Below are 20,219 nucleotides of genomic sequence, written 5' to 3' on the forward strand. Positions count from 1 at the left end.
GAATTACAATGGAACTGTAATCGGTCCCTTTTCTTCTAAAATTTGACTTTATTGATCAATTATGCTTTTTACTTGCATAAGTTCCTTTTCTGTTCATTATGATGCCACAGGTAAGACCTCCATCTGCCTGGGGACGGGGGTGATGCATGATCACCTCAGGGTGAAATGTAAATGAAGGATTTGATATTCACTGTTTTACTCCAGCATCACACAAAGTTGAGAAGAACTAACGTCGCTAAACTAAGGATGAACACATCAGACTATAAACAAAGAAAATAAATAATAAAAAAAATCCACAAATTACCTTGGCAAGGTCAGTCATTAGACACAGCATGCGATCAATTATAAAAAAACAAAAAAAAAAAAAGAAACAGATAAAATCATCAAAAGGTGGCAACTGATCTGTAGAGTTCAAAGATGGAGAGTTCAGCCCTCGTACTGCCTGAGGACAGGTGCTGTGATGAAACTGAGCGGTTTCATCTGTATTTGTGACAACTGACTCTAGTATGCATGCCATGTATTTGACAGAGCAGGGAGGGAAAGTGGGGCACTTAGCCGCATGTATACTAATGGTGTGTAGTGTCTTCATGTGACTGGGAAGACATGCGCAGCTGTGCTGTGCTGTAGAATCTCTCACACTGCTCTTGCAGATTAAATACAGACAGGAGGCAATAGCCTACTGTGATCACACAAAACGCTTTCAAGCAGAAAAAAAGATACAAGCTCAAGGATATTAGTGTTGGGCAACACTACCTTAGGAGACAGTTTAGACGTAAAGTCTCCTCCGAGGTCATCCTGAGGTGTGACCAGTCCAGAAGAGTTGTACACTTTGATCTTCAAGTTGGGAAGAGGATCCAGGAGAGGAGAGTTGGTCATTGGAATTTTGTCTGAAACATCATGAAGAGCATAGACTGGACCCCGATACATGGCAGCTGCATTTGTTAAGTCTGGCGGAGCAGTCAGCAAATCAGCTAGAGGGGTAAAATTGACACAAGAAGAGAGACAGAAGCACGAGAGAATTTACAACGTGATATCAGAGCGGTTCAGGGAAAAGACAGACCAGCTAAAGTAAATCTATGGTGTTGTATAGTGCAGTGTGTGTGTGCGTGCGTGCGTGCAGCTGGGGACAGATGTGTAGAAGTTGTAGCAAGATCAGTGAGAAGGAAAAAGGGGGAGGAAGAAGAGTCAGTCAAGGCTGCTGATAAGCTATCAGTGTCTGGGATAATACATTGCTGTACACGGGGGCATGACCTGGCTGCATGAAGGACTAGTCATGGCTGCTGAACAGAGAGACAGAGAGAGCAAGAGACTTCTACTTCACCTCAAAAAACACTCAAATCTCCAGGAGTTAAACATGTGTATTATCAAAACTATCTCACAACACAACAGTTCAGTTTCAAGCTGTGCTATAAGCTCTTAAAACTCTCATCAGAGTCTACTTTCTTCCAAACCGAAATAACATTAGTGCGTACAGAGTGACATTCAACTTGTGTTAATACTCATCCATGTATCTATTTTCCACTATTTGGAATAGGTATAATACATAATATACATTTATGTGATGATACACTATATGAACAATTTTTTATGACATTATTAAAATCATCAGACTATGTTACTTTTGAAAATACACTGAATGCTGTCATTTCAATCATAATTCAGGCCAAAGGCACTTTGATCTTTGACTAACATTCAGAGCCTCTCATTTGTTTTTCATGTCATTAGTCATCACACGCTTCTGATTTACTACATCTTTCATTGTAGATGTAGTAAGTTACAAAGTCTCCCATAAACAAAGTAACTGTTTAACACATTATATTTAAAAAATTAGAAGTCTGTCAATTCTAATCAGTAAAATTCAAATGAATAAAAAAAAAACTATTCTTTGACTTGTTTAGTTTGATCTGAGGCTGCAAAACGTGTTAGAGTCTTTGTATATCCTGAAGTTTTTACCCTGCTCTTTCTTAAGCTGGCACAGCTGACGTATGCTAATGGAGGAATCTTGACTCTTTTGATGTATTGCAAGCAAACAAGCAACCCACTTACACACAGAAGCACTGTCATAAACAAAACACTAGTGCATTGTCACAGGTTGGTACTACAAAAGCACTCGCACATGCAAATGTGCCTTGTGTACCAACAACACAAACACTTTAAAGCACATACTGATACACACACCATAAACATGTGCCACATGCACTATACATGGGAAGGATAGGTAAGGCTCTCCTGTTGATTTCCTGTTGTGCTTATTGTGAAAAGGTTCATGCACACTACATCAATACTGTATGGTAATAAAAGTGCATGAGACACTGAATTATAGCTATAACCACCACAGCAACAGCAGGTTCACACATGGCTTCTTTAGGATCCATACAGTACTGACCTATTGTTTTTTAATCATAAAATTAATAGTTAAGTAATTACAAATGCTTTGATATCACTCACAGTAACAGCAATGTTTTGCCTGCTAGAATGTTAGCCTCAGTGCTTTTAGATAGTTCTGCTGACGGACATTTACTTAAACTTCACCAAAGCCATTCAAGTGAATGTGCTTCGAGCAGCCCTGTAACAGTTCTGTAGAACCATCTTGCTATAAACACGTTAGAAGCACAGAAGCTACCCTAAGGGCAGAAGCACAACAGAGCTTACTTCTACACAAACCCCTCTCAGAAAATTCTGCAAATATTCAAGATTTAATTGGGACTGAGATCACAAGAAGACCAGTTACCTATTAAGGAACAAATCCCGATTATTTTTTTGGGCTCAGACTCTGAAAACCTGTTGTTCTCTCTAAGAGTCCATCCATTCTAATTTTAAATTTCCTTCACTGTCACCCCCCCACCACCACCACTAACATATATGCACGAACACACGCGCACACACACACATCTGTTGCCTATCACTCTCTTCCTTTCTCTATCACCAGGCTGTTTACCCTTAAAGCCAGCGGGTATTCCTGCCAAATCATCCCTGCTGAAATTTAATTAACAACTAACAGAAAGCCAGAGAGAGAGAGCGAGAGAGTCAGAGAGAGAGAGAGAGAGAGAGAGAGAAACACGCTGGGACATAATTCTTCATTAATTGTAATCGGAAATGGTCCCTCAACACAGAGTGACATGCATCCTAATGTTTTACTGATAAAATGTCACACTGTCTCTACACATAGGAACAAGTTTACTCCTCTCCTGTCCACACACACATGCGCAGTCATGCACAACCATTTTTGCTCACTGTTAACCAATTAGCACTGCACACCCTCATCATGCACACTATGGTTTCAATGTTAATGTTCGGCCACAAATGAACACACCGTTAAAGAACACCCTGAAATATTTGCAAATGTAACCCTTTTCAAAAATGCTTTTCATATGGAGACCATAAAGTGCAGCTGACTATGATGAAAACAGACTGAGCGTTTGCTTAGTTTCTTTTAGAGTGTGTCATTCAAAGTTGTGGAAATGTATGAATACATGTCTGGCTGTAGGATCTACTCGCTTCACGTAGGCAAACTTTTACTGCGTTTGTGCAGGTCTGTGTTAAGAGATTTTAAATCAAGGTGTTTATGTCATTTCTTTCTACAAGAATAACCCGACCTAATGGCATCTTTGGACTGACACCTGATTAATACAAATTCCCTTCCTCTTCCTGGCTTTTCCAGTAAGCTTTTAACTCTGTGGACGTGTGCAGAGAGGAAGAAATGACAATACAGACAGCAGACAGTGAAATATAGCTCCATTTTAAAAGGAAGATAAACACGAGGGAGTGTCTGTTGTGGCTGGAGTCACATAGCTATGGGAAGACAGAGACATGGAGACTGGGATGAAGGGAGGAGGATGCTGATAAACAGGAAATATGATTGAACTGAATGTGCAGATATGAAGGTCGAGGGGGAAAAAGTGAAGAACAGAATGAGAGTGACAGAGAGAGACTCTTTGATGGAGGAGAGCAGTGTCAGGTGGAAAGAGATTAATCCAAACCATCAGAGGAAGCAGAGAAATGAAACAAAATGATACTAGTGTCAAAGCTCTAAAGTGGATGGGACACACAACAATATTTCAATTGACAAATGGTCATATCTGTTGTTTTCTATCAGTCTCTCTGTGTATTTATCTCTCTATTGTATCAATCATTGGCTATAGTGATACTCTAGGACAACTTCTAGTGCTCTCTTTGAGAGAGCACAAGGTAGGCAGACCCTTGCTGTCAAGTTCCTACTTAACAGCAATTATCCGACTAGCCTGAGTAGCCTTCAGAATCGGTTTAAAGTGAGCATAGCAGGGATATTTTGAAGTAAGGTTGTATGTAGTCTGACTGAAACTGGATTTTGGAGCAACCAAGATAGATTTTTCCTCTTTATCCTGCCAAACAGACAGCTCTGTCTGGAGAGGAACTAAAGTTCTCTTCAAAGCCACCAGCCTTCTTTGACAAAATCTGTAGCTTTACATAGAAAAACTTTTTGTTTTGACATTGAGGGTGTGCTGATTGCCATCTATAAGGGTAATACAGTGAATATAAATAAGTACATCACATAAGTCAACTTGAAAGAGTTCCAGCTGACCCTGATTCTGTCTCCAACCATTGTAGTGTTTCTGTTTTGCTGTCATACCAATATTGATGGACCATTGAGGCAGCTGCACAGGCTAAATCATTTCACTGCATTTAAATACCACTTCAAGGTGGTTTATAAAGAAAATGATTGAACTTGCTGTACTGTCTTTATTGTAATACATTTTTTTCTTTAGAAAGACACCATTGCGTCGGAGAAGAAGAACAAAATTGCTTTTAAACTTGTGTTGGATGCATATAAATATATATAGATACTGTAAACATTCTGTATAGAGTTTCTGTATTTCCCCTCAGAATCAAATGTCAAACGCTCATTACCTGATCTGGCTGTCTTGATATTAACAGACTGGAAGCCTCCATTTAGTGCCGATGTGTCAATGATGTCAGAGTCAAAGTCGCGGTGCGTCTTGCGATAGACAAAGAGCGCCACGATGACGGAGATGACCAGGCACATAATCACTGCGATCACTATCCCCACATAGAGCGCCACATCATCTGTACTCGGGGCAGCTGGAGGGGGACGAGAGAGAAGAAGACCATGTTAGACACGTACTGATGAATCAAGACCCATTCAGACTTTAAATACCTTCTTAGGAGAAACTGTACATCAGAAATGTAAGTGGCTATAAACAACTTAGATAATACTTGTGGGGCAGTAGGGTGCTAACAGAGAATAAAATACTTTTATGAGTCTGTCATTCGTAATTTGTGTTTGACAGTTTCACTTTTACCTCATACTTCAATTCAGACTCAAAGGACAAGTACTATGGGTTTCATTTCAACTGAACCTTTCAAACAGCCCTCCAGCTCGTGTAATACAATCATTTGTCTACACAGACAAAGACACCTTTCATAAAAAAAAAAGAAAATTACCAACTCTTGAAACTTAATAAGGCTGTTAATTATTTTACAGGGGGGGTCCTAACAGCCATTTTCAGTTGTACTCTGGCTGGAACAATGGTTAAACTGTCATTCATGAGGCACATCTTGAAGCAGAAGACGGATCTAAATTTTTAACTGATGGTTGATGCAGATGGTAAAAGGTATGTGACACACTTAAGGATGAAGAGGAGAAGAAATGAGAAAAGGATGAAAGGAAACGAGATCGCTGGGGATGAAGATGAGGATGTAATTGGAAGGAAAGGCAATCTGTGGACAGAACACACATATGGAGAGTGCAAGTGAATAGAAATGAACTGAAAGGAGAGTAAGAGGTTGGCTGATAAAGTCAAAGGAGAGCGAAGAGAGAAGACAGTGAAATGGCGAGGAAAGGAAAGAAGCAGAGGAGAGGAGATAACAGCAAAGCAGGCAAAGGAAGTAGGAATGCACTTGAACTTCAAAGCAGCAAAACAAACAAGCCTACATATTTAATATGAAAGTGCCTGAGAAACTCTTAGTGTACTCTCACTGTTAAAGAACTGCTCATAATCATGTCCTGTGTAGCAGGTGGGAGGGGATTTGTCTGCAGCTATTAAGAAGACTGAAAAGTATAGGAATCCTGCTTTTAATCCACCCTTAAAGTTGAGAGGCAGATAACAGGCTTTTAGCTACAAACAGCCTGAGTCATTTGCTAAAGGATTTGCTGTTGTCGCATCAGAACATGTTCATAAAGCACGAACTTGATTATGCATGAAAGAATCCTTTGATGGTGGCACACAAACATTCACGCTTACACATGCTAACACACGATGCACATATTCACAGAGGAGAGGTCATCTGTGACGCTGCTGGTTACTCACTTGCCACTTGAGGGAGCTATGAGCCACTTTTAGTGTCCCTCGAGAACCGAACACGAAGGTCAGGCTTTCCCCCTTTTTTAAAAGTTAAGTTCGAGAGAGATGTGAACAAGGTCTCTCTGGGCACTTTGTTCATTACAAAAAAACGATTCTGACCTTTTTGGCAAACACCACAATGTTGACCATCCCACTAGAAGCAGTGTAATGCTTTTGATCATTTTTAAAACAAAATATTTCACAACAGAACGTAGAGACGTTCACTTTGCCTCACATAACAGTAAACTGCATCATTAGGTGTGAGCCTATAGCGTGAATATGTCACTTGTAGCTATTTTTCCTTCTCCTGCCATTTATAGAGAACACAACGAATCAGTTAACAGAGACAACCTTCTGCAGATCAGTCAATATTGCCGTGGACTAAAGCATCGTTCCTGCCTCCACACGAACGGTCTCACTGACTGAATGCTGCTGTCTAGTTCGACTTCGGAAAGACCGCGCCTCGTGTGTCACACAAGCCACACTGTGGCAGAGGGGAAAAAAATCATTCCTATAATTTGCGTTTACAACCTCCGATCTGTGTTTAACGACAAGATTTACAGCACTGTGGCTGTTTGCTATAGCTGCCAAATATCTGCTCTTCAGATTTAGCACAGACGCAGAGCACCACCTTTAAATCTTCAAAGTCTACCTCAAATAGGCTTTGTGACATGCAGTTACCAGTTTTCATTCTGATGTTGCCTGTCGAAAATTCCCTGATGCCCCAACTTCCTTGCTGTGTAAAGATGCCCTGTTATCAAGGTCCTTGCAATTGCCAAAGGGGAATAGAATTGGATAATCCTCTTAAGTACCAATTCCCTGATCTTAATTATGATCATCATCATCCCCATCTATTAAAAGAAACTTTATCTTGTGTCTACTTTAAGTTGAAGGTCTAGAACTTCACAGCACATGCAAAGTCAGAAAGCCTCAAGAAGCATCACTTCTCAGCTCACTTATCCCAGTCTCCTACAGTGGTTTGGGACACTTTAACTAGGCTATAGCCCTGTTCTCAAAATATAAATGTATGTTTGAGTGCATCTGTGTGTTTGTGTGTATGCACTGACTGTAACTTGTTTTATCTCAGTGGACTTAAAAGCCTTTCTTCACTCTCTATCAGTTTATATCCCGTCCCCTTTACATCTTTCGCTCCCTCAGTAACTCACACCTCTCTCTGACTCCCTCTGTTTCCATCTGTTTGATTTGTAGATGAATGAAACAACATGTCCCATTAGAGCTTCCACCTGCCTGAGTAACCTACATACAACTGCTTGATACCAAATGGGTTTTTTTTATTCGTTCCCTTTTTTGTCCTAGATTTGTCTTTTTATTTCTACTTACACATAACCATCACAATATGACAAACTTGCACTTATAAATGGTGCTTAGTGAGACTCATACAAAGACGACCGCTTTTAAAGTAAATGAACAGAACTGATTCCAAAGTTGTCACTTATTTCATAGACTATTCAAAACCCCAGTGTGTCTTTTTTATGAAAAAAGACATTTAAAAGAGTGAAAATACACCTTTATCAAAAATGAGACCTTTTTAAAAATTTGAGCTAAGTAATAAAATACATATTGTGTCCCATGTTCTCTCCCAGTGACAATGACAATTTTAGAAATGTGAAAAAAAGCACTAATGCACAGTATCTTTTCTTGGGCACTCAAGTTGTCTAAGCTCTCTGTATGCATCTGTTTCTTTAGTCTTTCATTTTCATTGTGCTTTCACATAAAACACAAAGTGCTGCTTGGGCTGAAAACTGCCTTTTCTGTAATTCTGATGCTCTTTTGTTGTCTGACTAACTGCATAATAGGCCACACTTTTCTGACATGATTGTGACTAAAAAAAGGAACTGAACAGAGTGCAGTCTGACTAAGGACTGATAGATGCACACCGATATTCACTTTTATGGGTCACAGTGAATGGATAGACAGATACACACAAACGGACATGTCTATTTCCTGCGCCTTTTCTCCCTTACCTGATACCCCCTCCCCTGCACCTGACAAGCAGTCTCATGTTCAACACAATCACCAGCACGGCTAGCTAAATTGGATTTAGATTAAAAATATGTACCTTTCAACAAAAAGACCTGAAATGACTTAAATAATGACTAAATCACCTGGGAAGGAAGACAAACATTTAAACACCTCATCTGTGATGTTCCAGCAAGTGCTACCTGACAGCCTCTCTATAGAAGACAGAATCTTCTAAAGGTCAGGAGACACACACATGCACACACTAATAATAATATATAGGCCACACACACGCACACACAACAGATATACATGCAAGTGGTTAAAGATTTGACAGTGGTGTGGGAATGCTTGGTTTGTACAAATTTAGGAGGCATTAGTGTGCTCATACAGTTGAATTGTGGAGACATAACTCCCATTTGGGGTCTAAAAGTGTCATTTTGCAAATGTATTTCCAATTGGTAATGCTTTGGTGGACCTCGGTATTTGATTCTGATGTTAGATTTTATTAAAGAATGGCACAAAATGTAAAATATTTTACTCTTATGTAGTTGTTTTGCACAATAGTTATACCTTAAATTGTACATGTTTGTTTTGTGCTCACAGTATGTGTGTAATGTCAAATGCGGCTTAGCTGCAAAGCCAAGGTGATTTTGCCAACGTTGCTTTTTTGTTTTGGGAGCAAGATTTGAGCGACTCATTGCATCATAGCTGCTGCAGCTGAACTGACTTTATCTCTGAGGATTTAGTGACATGTAGTGTGGAACCAAATGCATCAGCCAGTGTTGGCACTGTACACTACACGTGCTTACATGTGAACAAACCTGAAGACCCAGGAATTTGGAGCAATTATACACACACTCAGTTTTACATGCAGTCGATAACACACATGGGCTAGCGGAACGGAAGCCCCGGTCCACCATCACTCAGCACGGATCACTGTCTATCAATTGGCCCAGCTTTTTGTCATTCTCGGAGTCTGTCCAATCTGCCACAGCGAGGATTTAAAGAAGGGGGAAACAAGGATAACTCAGATTAAGTCATCTCTATCTTTTCTGTGATCTGCATCCAAAGCAGAACTGTGGACAATCACTACTTGAAACTCATTCAACTGCCTTTTTGATCTTGCTTGGCACAAACATGCGGACACCAACACCAACTCCTGGCAGATGCATCTGTTCTAAGTAACTGTCAGGGGTGATTGAAAGAGGGGGTGAGAGAGAGTGAGCAGTCATTTCTAAATGTGTCTGTGCTTCAAGAATGGTTGGGGAAAAAAACTTAATGGTTAAAAGTGTCAAGAAATAAAATATCGAATCACTCGAAAGGCAATAAAGCCAGAAGGTGTAATTCTATGACTACAACAAAGTTTGCAAGGAAAGTCATTAGAGCTCATGCATTCTTTAACCCTGTAACACAGTGTAATTGCTGATATTTAATGAAGTGTAACTGAATGGGACATTATGACCTCTCTCAGTGTATCCTGGCCACAGTTATGAATAATAAAATACTACCAATCTCTCTTTTCACACGATGGCTAAATCACATTTTCACAAAACAAACAAGGTACAATACAAATGCATAATGAAGTCGTTCAAATTATAATAATTTTGCTGACATTTGCTTTTTGAGCTTTTCAGCCTCTATTTATGAACCACCCTGAGATAAGAGCTGATCAGCCATCAGCTGTCCTCCCTTGTGAAGCTGTCAACAGTGAATGACAAGGGATTTCATTGTGAAACCTATCATAGGTGTGACTGACGGATGTTGTTAAGGTAAATCTACTCTGTAAGTTATTAAACCATGGCTTCTTGGTATAGTGGTTTATGTATTCACCTAACAAGGAAAAAAGCCCAGGTTTCTCCAAGGAGGAGTCTGAGATTCTTTTGGAGTTGCATCAGGAAGGGCGACCAGCGTAAAAATCAGCCAAGTTAAACAGAGTAGAGCTACCTGTTGTGGTGACACCCTGTTAATAAGAGAGCAGAGAAAAGCAGCTTTATTGGGACTGGATTTCTAATCAGAGAAAAATGACTGAGAAGGATGTTTTGAAAAGAGAAATGTCAGCACCTGTTCACAATTATTTAGTCTCTTATTTGGCTTGGATGCTATGGCAAGTTAAAATAACTATGAAGGGGAAACTAAAATGATAATAACCCAAAAAAAGAATAAAAAAGAAAACAAAAAAGAAATTACTCATATACTGTGGGCAATAGGACACATCAGTATCAGCACAACTATACTTATGAAATATAAACTGGATTAAAAAAAAAAACTGTCAAAAATTAAATTAAATGATCAAGCCGCAACTGTAATGATACTCGGGGAAAGCAGGATCAGTTTGGTGATTAGTGGCACTCAAAGCTTCCCACAGCTTACGTTCCTGCCTGCATTTTTGAATGAAACACTGTAGCAATCTGTTAAATGAGGTATGACTGTTTTTGTCTCATTTTTAGCTCTCTCCATGTCTTGATCCATCTAGGACTAGTCATCTAACAAAGCACCGTAGGATAAAACTGCTGCAGCAGAGCCTGAACGAGAGTCATTAGAACACATAAGAGAAACACGTAGATCGCTTTGAAGATAAAACGAGAGCCCCTGCAACGAGAAGTAAAAAGCAGAGTAATAACAAGTGGCAGAGGTCCTTTTGCCTCTTGCACCTCTCAATTTCTGTCTCCTTTATTATCGTGTAGTAAATTCTGTTGTTATATAAGTAATAGTAAGTGAGATGGAAAGAAAAGGGTGGCGGAAAATCAAAAGCAGTGTGGAATAAAGAAGTAGGATAGCAAGTAAAACTGATTAATATATTTATTAAATCCGTTCATTCATTATTCATTCTTTTCATTACTCATTAAGAAGCACCCATACCTCTTGAAATAGTAATACCCTTGCCAGGTAATCTTGTGCCCTCCTGTAAATTATCACTAAAGGAGAAGGGGTCAATTCAGTAGAACTGATTGAAAATCTGAACTAGTTCGGGGTCCATAGCTGAAGCGCACTGAGCTCTATGAGAGCCAATAAGCTTGTAAACACAAAGTAAGTGTTCAGAACGAAGGCAAATTGCCTACTTTGGCAATGATTCAAAGCTGGCTGGCTACTCTCCAAACGGCAACCGCTGCAACAAACTCACAAATTGTGAGTCAAGTAAACTGATGCTGAATCGATTCACTGCTATAAGACAAAACAAAGGAAAGAATCGAGTTAATGAACGGAAACTGTCACTGTTATGGGGTAGACTTTGCAAGAGGTACCTCCTGCAATCGTGGAAGGCTGGTTATGTCTAACTAGATGTCCATTACAAGACAAATACAATGTAAAGCTACACAAAATAAAAGCATGAAACCATGTTTCAACGCATAATTCCATAACCGTAAGTCTGTGGGTTAACTTTTTTGTATGATGTTGTATGTAGAATCTGTCCACTGTTTCTGGTTCAGTTCAAATGTACTGCAATGGCATCAAAACTCTGCCCATAGCTAGAACTGCTCATCCTTCGAGGATAGATTTTAATTATACATCAGTACAGTTTTGCAGCATTTGCTTGTAATTTAAAGGATGGAAACACACTGACATGCACACCCAGAAAAAAATGTAGAGGACACAACTGTAAGTTAAAACCTGTAAAGTAAAATCTGTGTAGGGACCAGTATGCAACAAAACAAAGATACCACCACTATTTCCTTTGTCTAAGAGCAGGGTTACATTTCAGAACTGCTAATGTTGCTGTCTGTAGACTTTACTGTGCTTTCAGACTTCCTTGATAAGCACAGCAAGTTGATTGTACATCAAGGCAACAGATGTAAGACATCAGCAGAGCTCTTATCCGGTAATATAAAATGACATGAAACAATAAAAGAGGAAGCATGAGCCAAAGGTCAATGCTCAATCAAAGAAACACTAAGATGAGTAAGAAAAAAGAAAAATGGATGGTGGTAAAACAGAAAACATTGACTTACATGGAATTCCCAATTCATTCTTTTCTTTGGACTCAGTGGACTTCTGAAACAATGAACCTTGGGATGGGAAAAAGAAAAGGGATGGTGGAATGATGGATGAAGGGAAAAGAAAAACAAAACAAAATAAGACCAACATCACAGGACACAGACCTTGAGCTAGACTTTTTTTTTTTGCTCTTTCTTTAAAATCGAGGTTGAATGAAAACATACAGACCACATTGAGACTTTCATTGTGCATCAGGATCTTCACACAAATCTGAGCAGTAAGACGAAATGTGGAAAGACTGCACCGGCTGTGAAAATCGGTGTACTCTGAGCTATGGTACATGTGGCCTAAAGACGGAACTGCTAGCTATTGTCAATCAAGAGAATTTTGTTCCCCTCTGTTGATGTTCCTCTTTGAATTTACTTTGAATTCGTAGATATTTGTGCTTATGGTGAATGCTATGGATTATAACAGGGTGACCAGCATTGCTTGCTGAATGGCAGCAGCACTTTTAGTCTGACATCTGTTTCAGCTCTGTTGCGACAAGAACAGATGTTTTACATATTACATTATATATAGGTTTTAATTTAATTTGCTCTTAACTTTTTTGTATTTTGTACTTTTTTAAGCTCCTTCTGTACATTTTTTTAAACTTTCTGTGGCATTTTTTCTCGATAAGGTCTTCATTTTTATTTCATAAGAAGTTACACTGTTTCCCTGTGTCTGTCTCCTGCAACACAACAATTTTGAAACTTTTGGGATTAAAAAAATAAATCTTATCTTTCTTATCTTAGCATGAAGAAGCCTGGATGCATTCAGTTACTGCTGTGTCATTCTGAGTGGTTCACTTAGTTGTGGCAGACAGAAGGTCTATGACACAGATAAACCACTCATGTACTGATGTATAATTGAAGCGCTGGTGTATAATTGATAAAGCCAACATAGCTACATGGTGTGCTTAAAAGGTTCTTGCCAGACCAGCTGATCGTGGAACACTGATTCAGCACTAAAAAGCGAGAAACATTGGCAAGGTTAAGTGGGGTGACAAGCACATATAAACAAACAGCAAGACAAATGACAGGCTTAATGTGGTGTTTTGCTTTAGCTGTACAGGTGGGCTGGGCTACATAGCCCAGGAATTTAGGTTTCATACTTGAATTTGCATGGGCGTAAGACAACAAGCAACTGGCTGCATTTGGTTGACTGCAACAAAATGTCACAATGATTAACATCTGAATCAGTGATTATAGTAGCAGCAGCATGCTGTGATAAAAATGTATCATACTTCAATTATAAAGCAATTGTTCAAACAAATAATAACAGTGAAAATATGGTGGGTGTAAAATGAAGCTTAAAATGATTCAGAAAGACCCAACACGAGCACGATGGAGAGAAAAAACAGCACAGTGGATGAGGGCAAAGCTTTTAGACAAGGAGCGGCAAACAGCTAGCATGCTGGCTTAGAAACAATAAGACAATGTAGCCACAATAAGAAGGAACACAAAGGGGGAGAACAGGGCTCTCAATGGGGAGATGGGTTGTTTGATGCTGTGTAGTACTTGCTGACACTGCTCATCATTTTGTGTGATACAACCCACACCTGAGTGTTTTATCCAAACACTAGATTACATAACTGCCAGAGCCTCCGGGTACTTTTAAGTACAGTAGCATCTGCATTCATACACGTGTGTGTGCTCACAGAGCAGGCAGCGAGTAAAATATTATGCACTCAAGGATGGCACAGTGGAGGTCTGAGTGAATCCGTTCCAAGAATCCTGATCAATGTGTCAGAGAAATGTCAAACGGCCAGAACATATAAAACAACACAAACGGCTCCAAAACCCCTGAAAGACTCAAACACTCAGGCATGCATGCGTCTAACTTAGAGATAAAGAAAATGAAACAAACAAAAACAAAGAGAAGTCACTCCATGCTGCAAAGAAGTAAGGTCAAATGGATTTATGCCTCTCAGGGTTGAATAACTTTATAAAAAAAAAAGAAAGCAAGAGATGGTAGACGCGACCGAGAAAGAGAAAAAGAGGGAGTGTAGAGTAAAGTATGGTTGAGCACCAAGTCAATTACAGACCACTATCTAAAATACTGCACCCCCAGCACAATCACTGAGAATAAATTATCAGACCTGAAAACCTCCGAGTTACAATTTAAAGTCTTTAAAGGCAGCAAATAAGAACTGCCCTGCCATACTAATGAACTGCTGCTTAAAGGCCACATTTTAAAAGAGCTGTCGTTCATAAACCAGCAGGAATCACTCCACGCCTTTCAAATATACCACAAATATAGTATCTGAAAAATGCTTTGCATGCAGAATCTCCTTCTAATACACGTTCATGCATAGAAAACAGTAGAAACATTAGTGCTGGCATAAACCCATCTTTGAGCAGCCGTTTTAAAGACAGGAAATCAATTACAGGAAATGAACCTAAGCTTATACTTCCCTTGGTTTTATCCCATATTCTGGGGCCATACCTTATAGGCTGCAGGGAATCTCTTAAATGGATTGGAGTTGGGTATACAATGCACCATGGTGCAGCTAGAGTAAGATTTGTCAATACTATGCCTACTGCAAAGCTTTTTTTAGGGAATTATATCATATTATTCCATTGCTCATGGCATAGCCCATCTATTGAATCATCACTACTATTCCCTCCATTCTTGCTGTTGAAAGAAGATGCTCGCGCAAGTAACAACTCCAGCTGGAGGCTTTTGTGTTCAGTGATAAAGTACATATATTTTCCCTGAAAAGAATCAGAAATGCTTCACTGAGAGTAAATTTAAGTACATTTAAAATGATCAAAACCTGCAATAAAAAGCTCACTTGTTTAAAAAACACTTTGATGATAAAATTCAACAAGATGATGACATTATGTTAACATGAACATGCATAACATAACCAAGTGATTCAGGGAAAAAAAGAATAAAAGTTGAGGTATAATTTCTGTAAATACGGCACATCTGAACTGCTGTTTAGCAATCCAGATATGTGTTATCTCAGACTGTAAATGGACTGCTACTTGCTGAATATAGCACATTTCTCCACTAACTGAGCACTCAAGGCAGTTTTTACTACAAGTCACATTCACTCTGTGCTTTATTCCATGCTGCTTTAAAGTGCTTTTCTAACTAGCGTGCACACAGTCAAACTCTGACGGAGACATTAGGGCTCATTTTGGGTTCAGTACTCCAACCAAGGACGCTTTGAAATGTGGACTGAAGAAGCCAGGGATCGAACCATTGACTTTCTGATTGGTAGTCTATTTCCTGAACCGTAGCCAGCTGTAACAGTAGCCTAAGCCAATCACCCAGCAGTAAGCTACAAACAGATATTTTGTATGTTCATAACCCATAGAGTCAGATTATAATCTACAGTTTAATTAAACCTTTTTTGCAACTCTTGTCTTGATCACAGTTAGATGTATCCTGGGACACCTATGGTACGCTGGCTGAGACCATGCATTTGAACAGGTGAGGCTCTTTTCTCCTTAAAAAGAAAACAATTAAGAAAAAAACTTGAAGGAAAAGTTCTGGTGTTCAAATGCACATGTCGCTGAGTGGCCCCATGACCTGCTGGTTTGGTCCAATATCATTGTCAATCTACAGTATTTATCATCAGGTTAATTCTAAAGTTTCTTAGAGTACTTCGTTTTTGTGAATCAACTCAAGACGAGCAGAATAATTCTCCCTATTTTTATCGATAAGCCACAAATAATTTTCACAGCTGAGAAAACTGAGAACTGAAATGTGAAAATGAGTCTGTATGTCTGCCTTTCCAGAACATTTATACACTGTCATGCCCCTCTCTCACTCTGTAGTATGTTACATGCATGTCTGCCAGTTACTCTGAGCACATGGAGTAAAAAACACCATTCTAACAAATCAACAAACAAAATTGCCTCCATCTTAGAAAAAAGCTGCTGCTGCTTGTAAGATTATGACTCAGCCCACGTTTTTCATGTAATTTTAAGATTTGTGATTTATGATGTCAGAAGTGTTGGGGGGGAGGGGGGGATTTCAATGATTGTTCCACATCATTATTTATCATTACTTTCCTTGTGAAGCAAGTGTTTTTGACTGAGGTAATGGACATGAAAGTGGTAAGTGGAAGGTTAATAAAGTCATTCAAAACCCTCTCATAAATCTCCACACAAAGGCAGAAAGTGGAGGGCTGAGAAGGAGCAAATCACTAGCTAGCAGACAAAGGTATAAAACTAGAGGGGCAGAGAGGAAAAGGCTTAAAATGTTGACATAAATGTAAGGAATAGGAGGATGAATGGTGAAATGAAGGAAGCGATGAAAGTAATGAAGAAAAAGGAAAAAGAATACTGATGAAGAGAAGCTGCCCAACTGCACAGGTAAGAAACAGTTTTTCCACATATGTTTAAACCAAATCAGGAATCAATTTTTTGAGGAGACTGCAGATAAAAAAATAAAAAAATAAAAAAAAATAAATAATTTGCCCATTATGTCAGCTTTTTTAATCTCCAAATATTGGTGTTACTATGTGCCTTAAAAACAGTATACAGAGCAGGTATTTTGACTGGTTTAAATGAAGCCATTAATTGTCTTCCTAAGCTTCACTCACTCTGGCTTCTGTTCACGGGCAAAGGTTTTTGAACACATTGTCAACAACAAATGGCCTCGCTTATTAAAGGTCAGCTCTCCGTAAAATCAATTCGTCTCAAAAACAGACACTGTAAGACATTGGCTAGAATCGGCATACTCATTGCTCATTGCAAGATGTGATATGTGACAACAAGCATAGATCTCTCAGTGTTCTTCGAGAATCAATTTCATTAACTTATAATTTGCTAGTATACCTGATAAATTGCAGTTTATAGTTTCTACAATAAAGAGACAGTTATGTTGAATATTGCAATTGTATTTCTATTCTTAATTTTACCTATAAAATATGGAACTATGATTTTTTTTTTTTTAATGGATGGATATGATTTTCAAAATGAACCCAGTAATGGTCACGTTACACTTCACTCACCAAGACTTCTGCCTTAGGCTAAAAATCTGACCATGTGTCAACATTCATTGGTCTGCCTAATTAGGGTCGATTCCTGCACATTCAATTGGTATTTGAACCAGACACTGCTAGACATTTGTTTATTTTGGCCTATTGATTGTTCATAGCTATATTTAATATATGATACACAATGCATTTAGAAGAGATATGTCAGTGCTTCTGAACCTTATTTATCCACTTACTTTGCATACAGAGTCCATCAGTGCAGTTTTGAGACTGGAGGACGAGACCCTCGCAGTCCTTTCCACCATTCTTGGGAGCTGGATTGTTGCACTCCCTCCTCCTCCACTGTGTACACTCTGTTCCACAGGCTGACCACTTGCTCCAATCTGTCCAGACACCATCCACTAGAGGGAACGGATGGGGACCACGGGAATGAGAGACGGAAAAAAAGAGGGTTTAGAAGGAGGAGACTGAAGATAACGGATTCAATTATTTCCTAAACACTGTAAAATGTGGCATGGGAGAGTACACACATAAAAAGACAGAAATTGAATGCAGAAGCTGAGCACAGGACAAAAAATAGCCCAAATGTATACAGATACAATATGCCAGGATGTATTATGGAAAGAAGTATTCTAAATGAAACAGTCTTGAATAGAACAGAATACCAGTGCACAGTGTGGTGCAGGGCAGTTTGTGTATAGCCTGTCCGTCACAAGGCAGTCCTCCATTGAGAGGGGCAGGGTTAGTGCAGCTCCTGGTTCTTTTCTGGAAACCTCTTCCACAGCGGCTGTTACACGGAGACCACTCTGTCCATGTCGACCAGCCCCCATTCACTGCGGAAACAGAGATCAGTCCCTTAATGAATACAGTGTTTTATCCACTTCTTAAGTATGTAACGCCCACCCTCTTGAAGATACCATATTAGCAAGGGTTTCTGGGTATCTGTGGTCCACTCATCCATGTGTCCCAGAGCTTGGCGCTATTATATTGACCATGATTTGGAACGATAGGAATCTTAGGGCCTAGTCACACAGGCCTAGAGATTAGCTGGCAACCACTGGTTGCTAAGGTGGTGCAGCAACCTCGAGAAAATACACTCTCCAACCAGCTGGGGAATGCACATTTTCCTTAGTGACTGAAGATTTCTATAGCTTTCTATAGCTTAATACTGTATGTAGATACAGTCAATAAAATAAGTTGAACTCAATCTTTATGACTACTTGAATCAGTGAATATGTTGTAGATTGTTTGAGATAATTAAAAAAAATGATGATGATGCAATCCGTGATTTTAAAATGCCGTTTTATTGAACTGAAATAATTATCTTAGAGAAGGCCGCATGTGTCTGGAAGCTGAGTTGAAATTTAAGCAAAAGAGCTGGATTTTCCTGAACATCAAAACTACACAGACAATCTGCATCCCTTCAAGTAGCCTGCAGCTACTGCAGCATGATTTTCCACTGCTGTGCTTACATTCAGAAATATTCCCACTGAAGGGCACAGACTGGCACAAATATGCAAACACTTTAAGCTGTATAGCTGGCTAAACACATGTTAAATGACCAGTTATCATGGGGCTCGGAAATTGCTTAACCCGGTGTAGGGGAGAAAGAGAGAGAGAGAGAGAGAGAGCGAGAGAGAGACAGAGATGAACTGCTGCTGGATGAATCCTGCGGTTTGTTTTCCATGGTTTCTTTGAAACTCTTCACCTCCTTTGTCTCTTTCTTTTTGCCTCATGTCTTTCATTTGTGCTGCTGTAAAATGCATCTGCATCCTCCTGTAATTAGACCTAGCTGTTTCTTTGTTGTTTAGCATTATTGTTTCTGTGTTTCAAGAGAAAATGTGGCAGGACAGTGCAGACAAAGATAAGAGCAGACTAGACAGGCAGCAGGAGAGAAATCAGCTATAAAGTTAGAATGAGAGAGAGTTGGCATCTGGAGGGGTGGAGTGGGTAGAAATTCCACTGCTGCATCTCGACAGCTCTGTCTCAGCCCAGTGGACAGTGCCCACTCCTTGCCTAAGACCTAATTAGAAATGAATCATCAGAAAGTAACCAGTAAATTCACACACAGACACTTTTGTCATGCATTTCCTTCAGCTTTTAGACTTTTTTCTTCCTCACTCAGTTGTTGTCTTCCGCTGTTCTCCCCTACCTCACCTTACCTCTCGCCCTTCTTTCTATAGTTGCTTCATTTTTTCCCCCCTCCTGTGTTTTTTCCACTACTGTTTCACCTTGTCAACAGTGTCAGCCAGGCCCTAGTGGAGCCGAGAAGATTGAACCACAGATTGAACAATCTATTTTTGTAAGGATACATCAGTGTCAAACCACTCCATCTCTTGCTGTCTGTATCGAACAGGCACACACGCTCAGTTATTTTGATTGAAACACTCCTGCTGGTGAATGGAGTCAGTGTTATATTTTGAGAGAGACACTGTGTATGTGTGTGTGTGTGTGCGTGTGCGTGCGTGTGTGGTGTGTCGTTGTGGTGTGTGTGTGCGTGCGTGGTGTGTGAGAGAGGAGAGAGAGTGTGTGGGGGGGGGAGAGGGGGAGAAAAATTAAGTTGTATGAGGCATGGGCCTCCACCAAACAAACTCTTTCCTCTCAGCTTCTAGACAAAGCAACACTAGAAGAGAACCAGAAGTTTAGCAAGCTATTTAAAGATGTTTTTTGTTGTTGATTTTCACAGCTATTATTATGCCATATGCTGCTTTATCTATGCAGAGCTGGGAATCTTGGCAGAAAGTGGGAACATGTGGAAAGCCCACATGTTCTAATTTAGAACTAAAGGCAGGATTGGAGGGCTTTAATTGGGTGAGGTCAAGGGTGAGGTGAGAATATCAAGACAATCGCGAAGAGGAAGTGTTGGCACGGCAGTAGAGCTAATTTCACATGGCAGATGGGGGCTGGCTTCGCTGATCAGAGACTCGATATAACTGAAGAAAGCATTAAAAAAGGTGTCATATCAT

General features: G+C 39.7%; 1 protein-coding gene across 2 annotated transcripts in view; it reads right to left on the bottom strand.

Annotated features, from left to right (window-relative positions):
• LOC102309063 (netrin receptor UNC5C) overlaps positions 1 to 20,219 on the bottom strand; it is a 181,502-nt gene that overhangs the window by 18,140 nt on the left and 143,143 nt on the right. The window contains exons 6-10 of one of the 2 annotated variants that reach the window (XM_005916218.3): positions 17,919 to 18,086; positions 17,490 to 17,654; positions 12,272 to 12,328; positions 4,888 to 5,079; positions 754 to 971 (exon numbers count right to left, since the gene is read on the bottom strand). In XM_005916218.3, the coding sequence (XP_005916280.1) occupies positions 754 to 971; positions 4,888 to 5,079; positions 12,272 to 12,328; positions 17,490 to 17,654; positions 17,919 to 18,086 (800 nt within the window). The remainder of the gene's footprint in view (positions 1 to 753; positions 972 to 4,887; positions 5,080 to 12,271; positions 12,329 to 17,489; positions 17,655 to 17,918; positions 18,087 to 20,219) is intronic. The other variant, XM_005916219.3, reaches the window with a different exon arrangement.

The sequence above is a fragment of the Haplochromis burtoni genome, unplaced genomic scaffold (assembly GCF_018398535.1).
Source record: "Haplochromis burtoni strain Fernald_Lab_line unplaced genomic scaffold, NCSU_Asbu1 Contig_18, whole genome shotgun sequence".
In the NCBI taxonomy this organism is placed as follows: Eukaryota; Metazoa; Chordata; class Actinopteri; order Cichliformes; family Cichlidae; genus Haplochromis; species Haplochromis burtoni.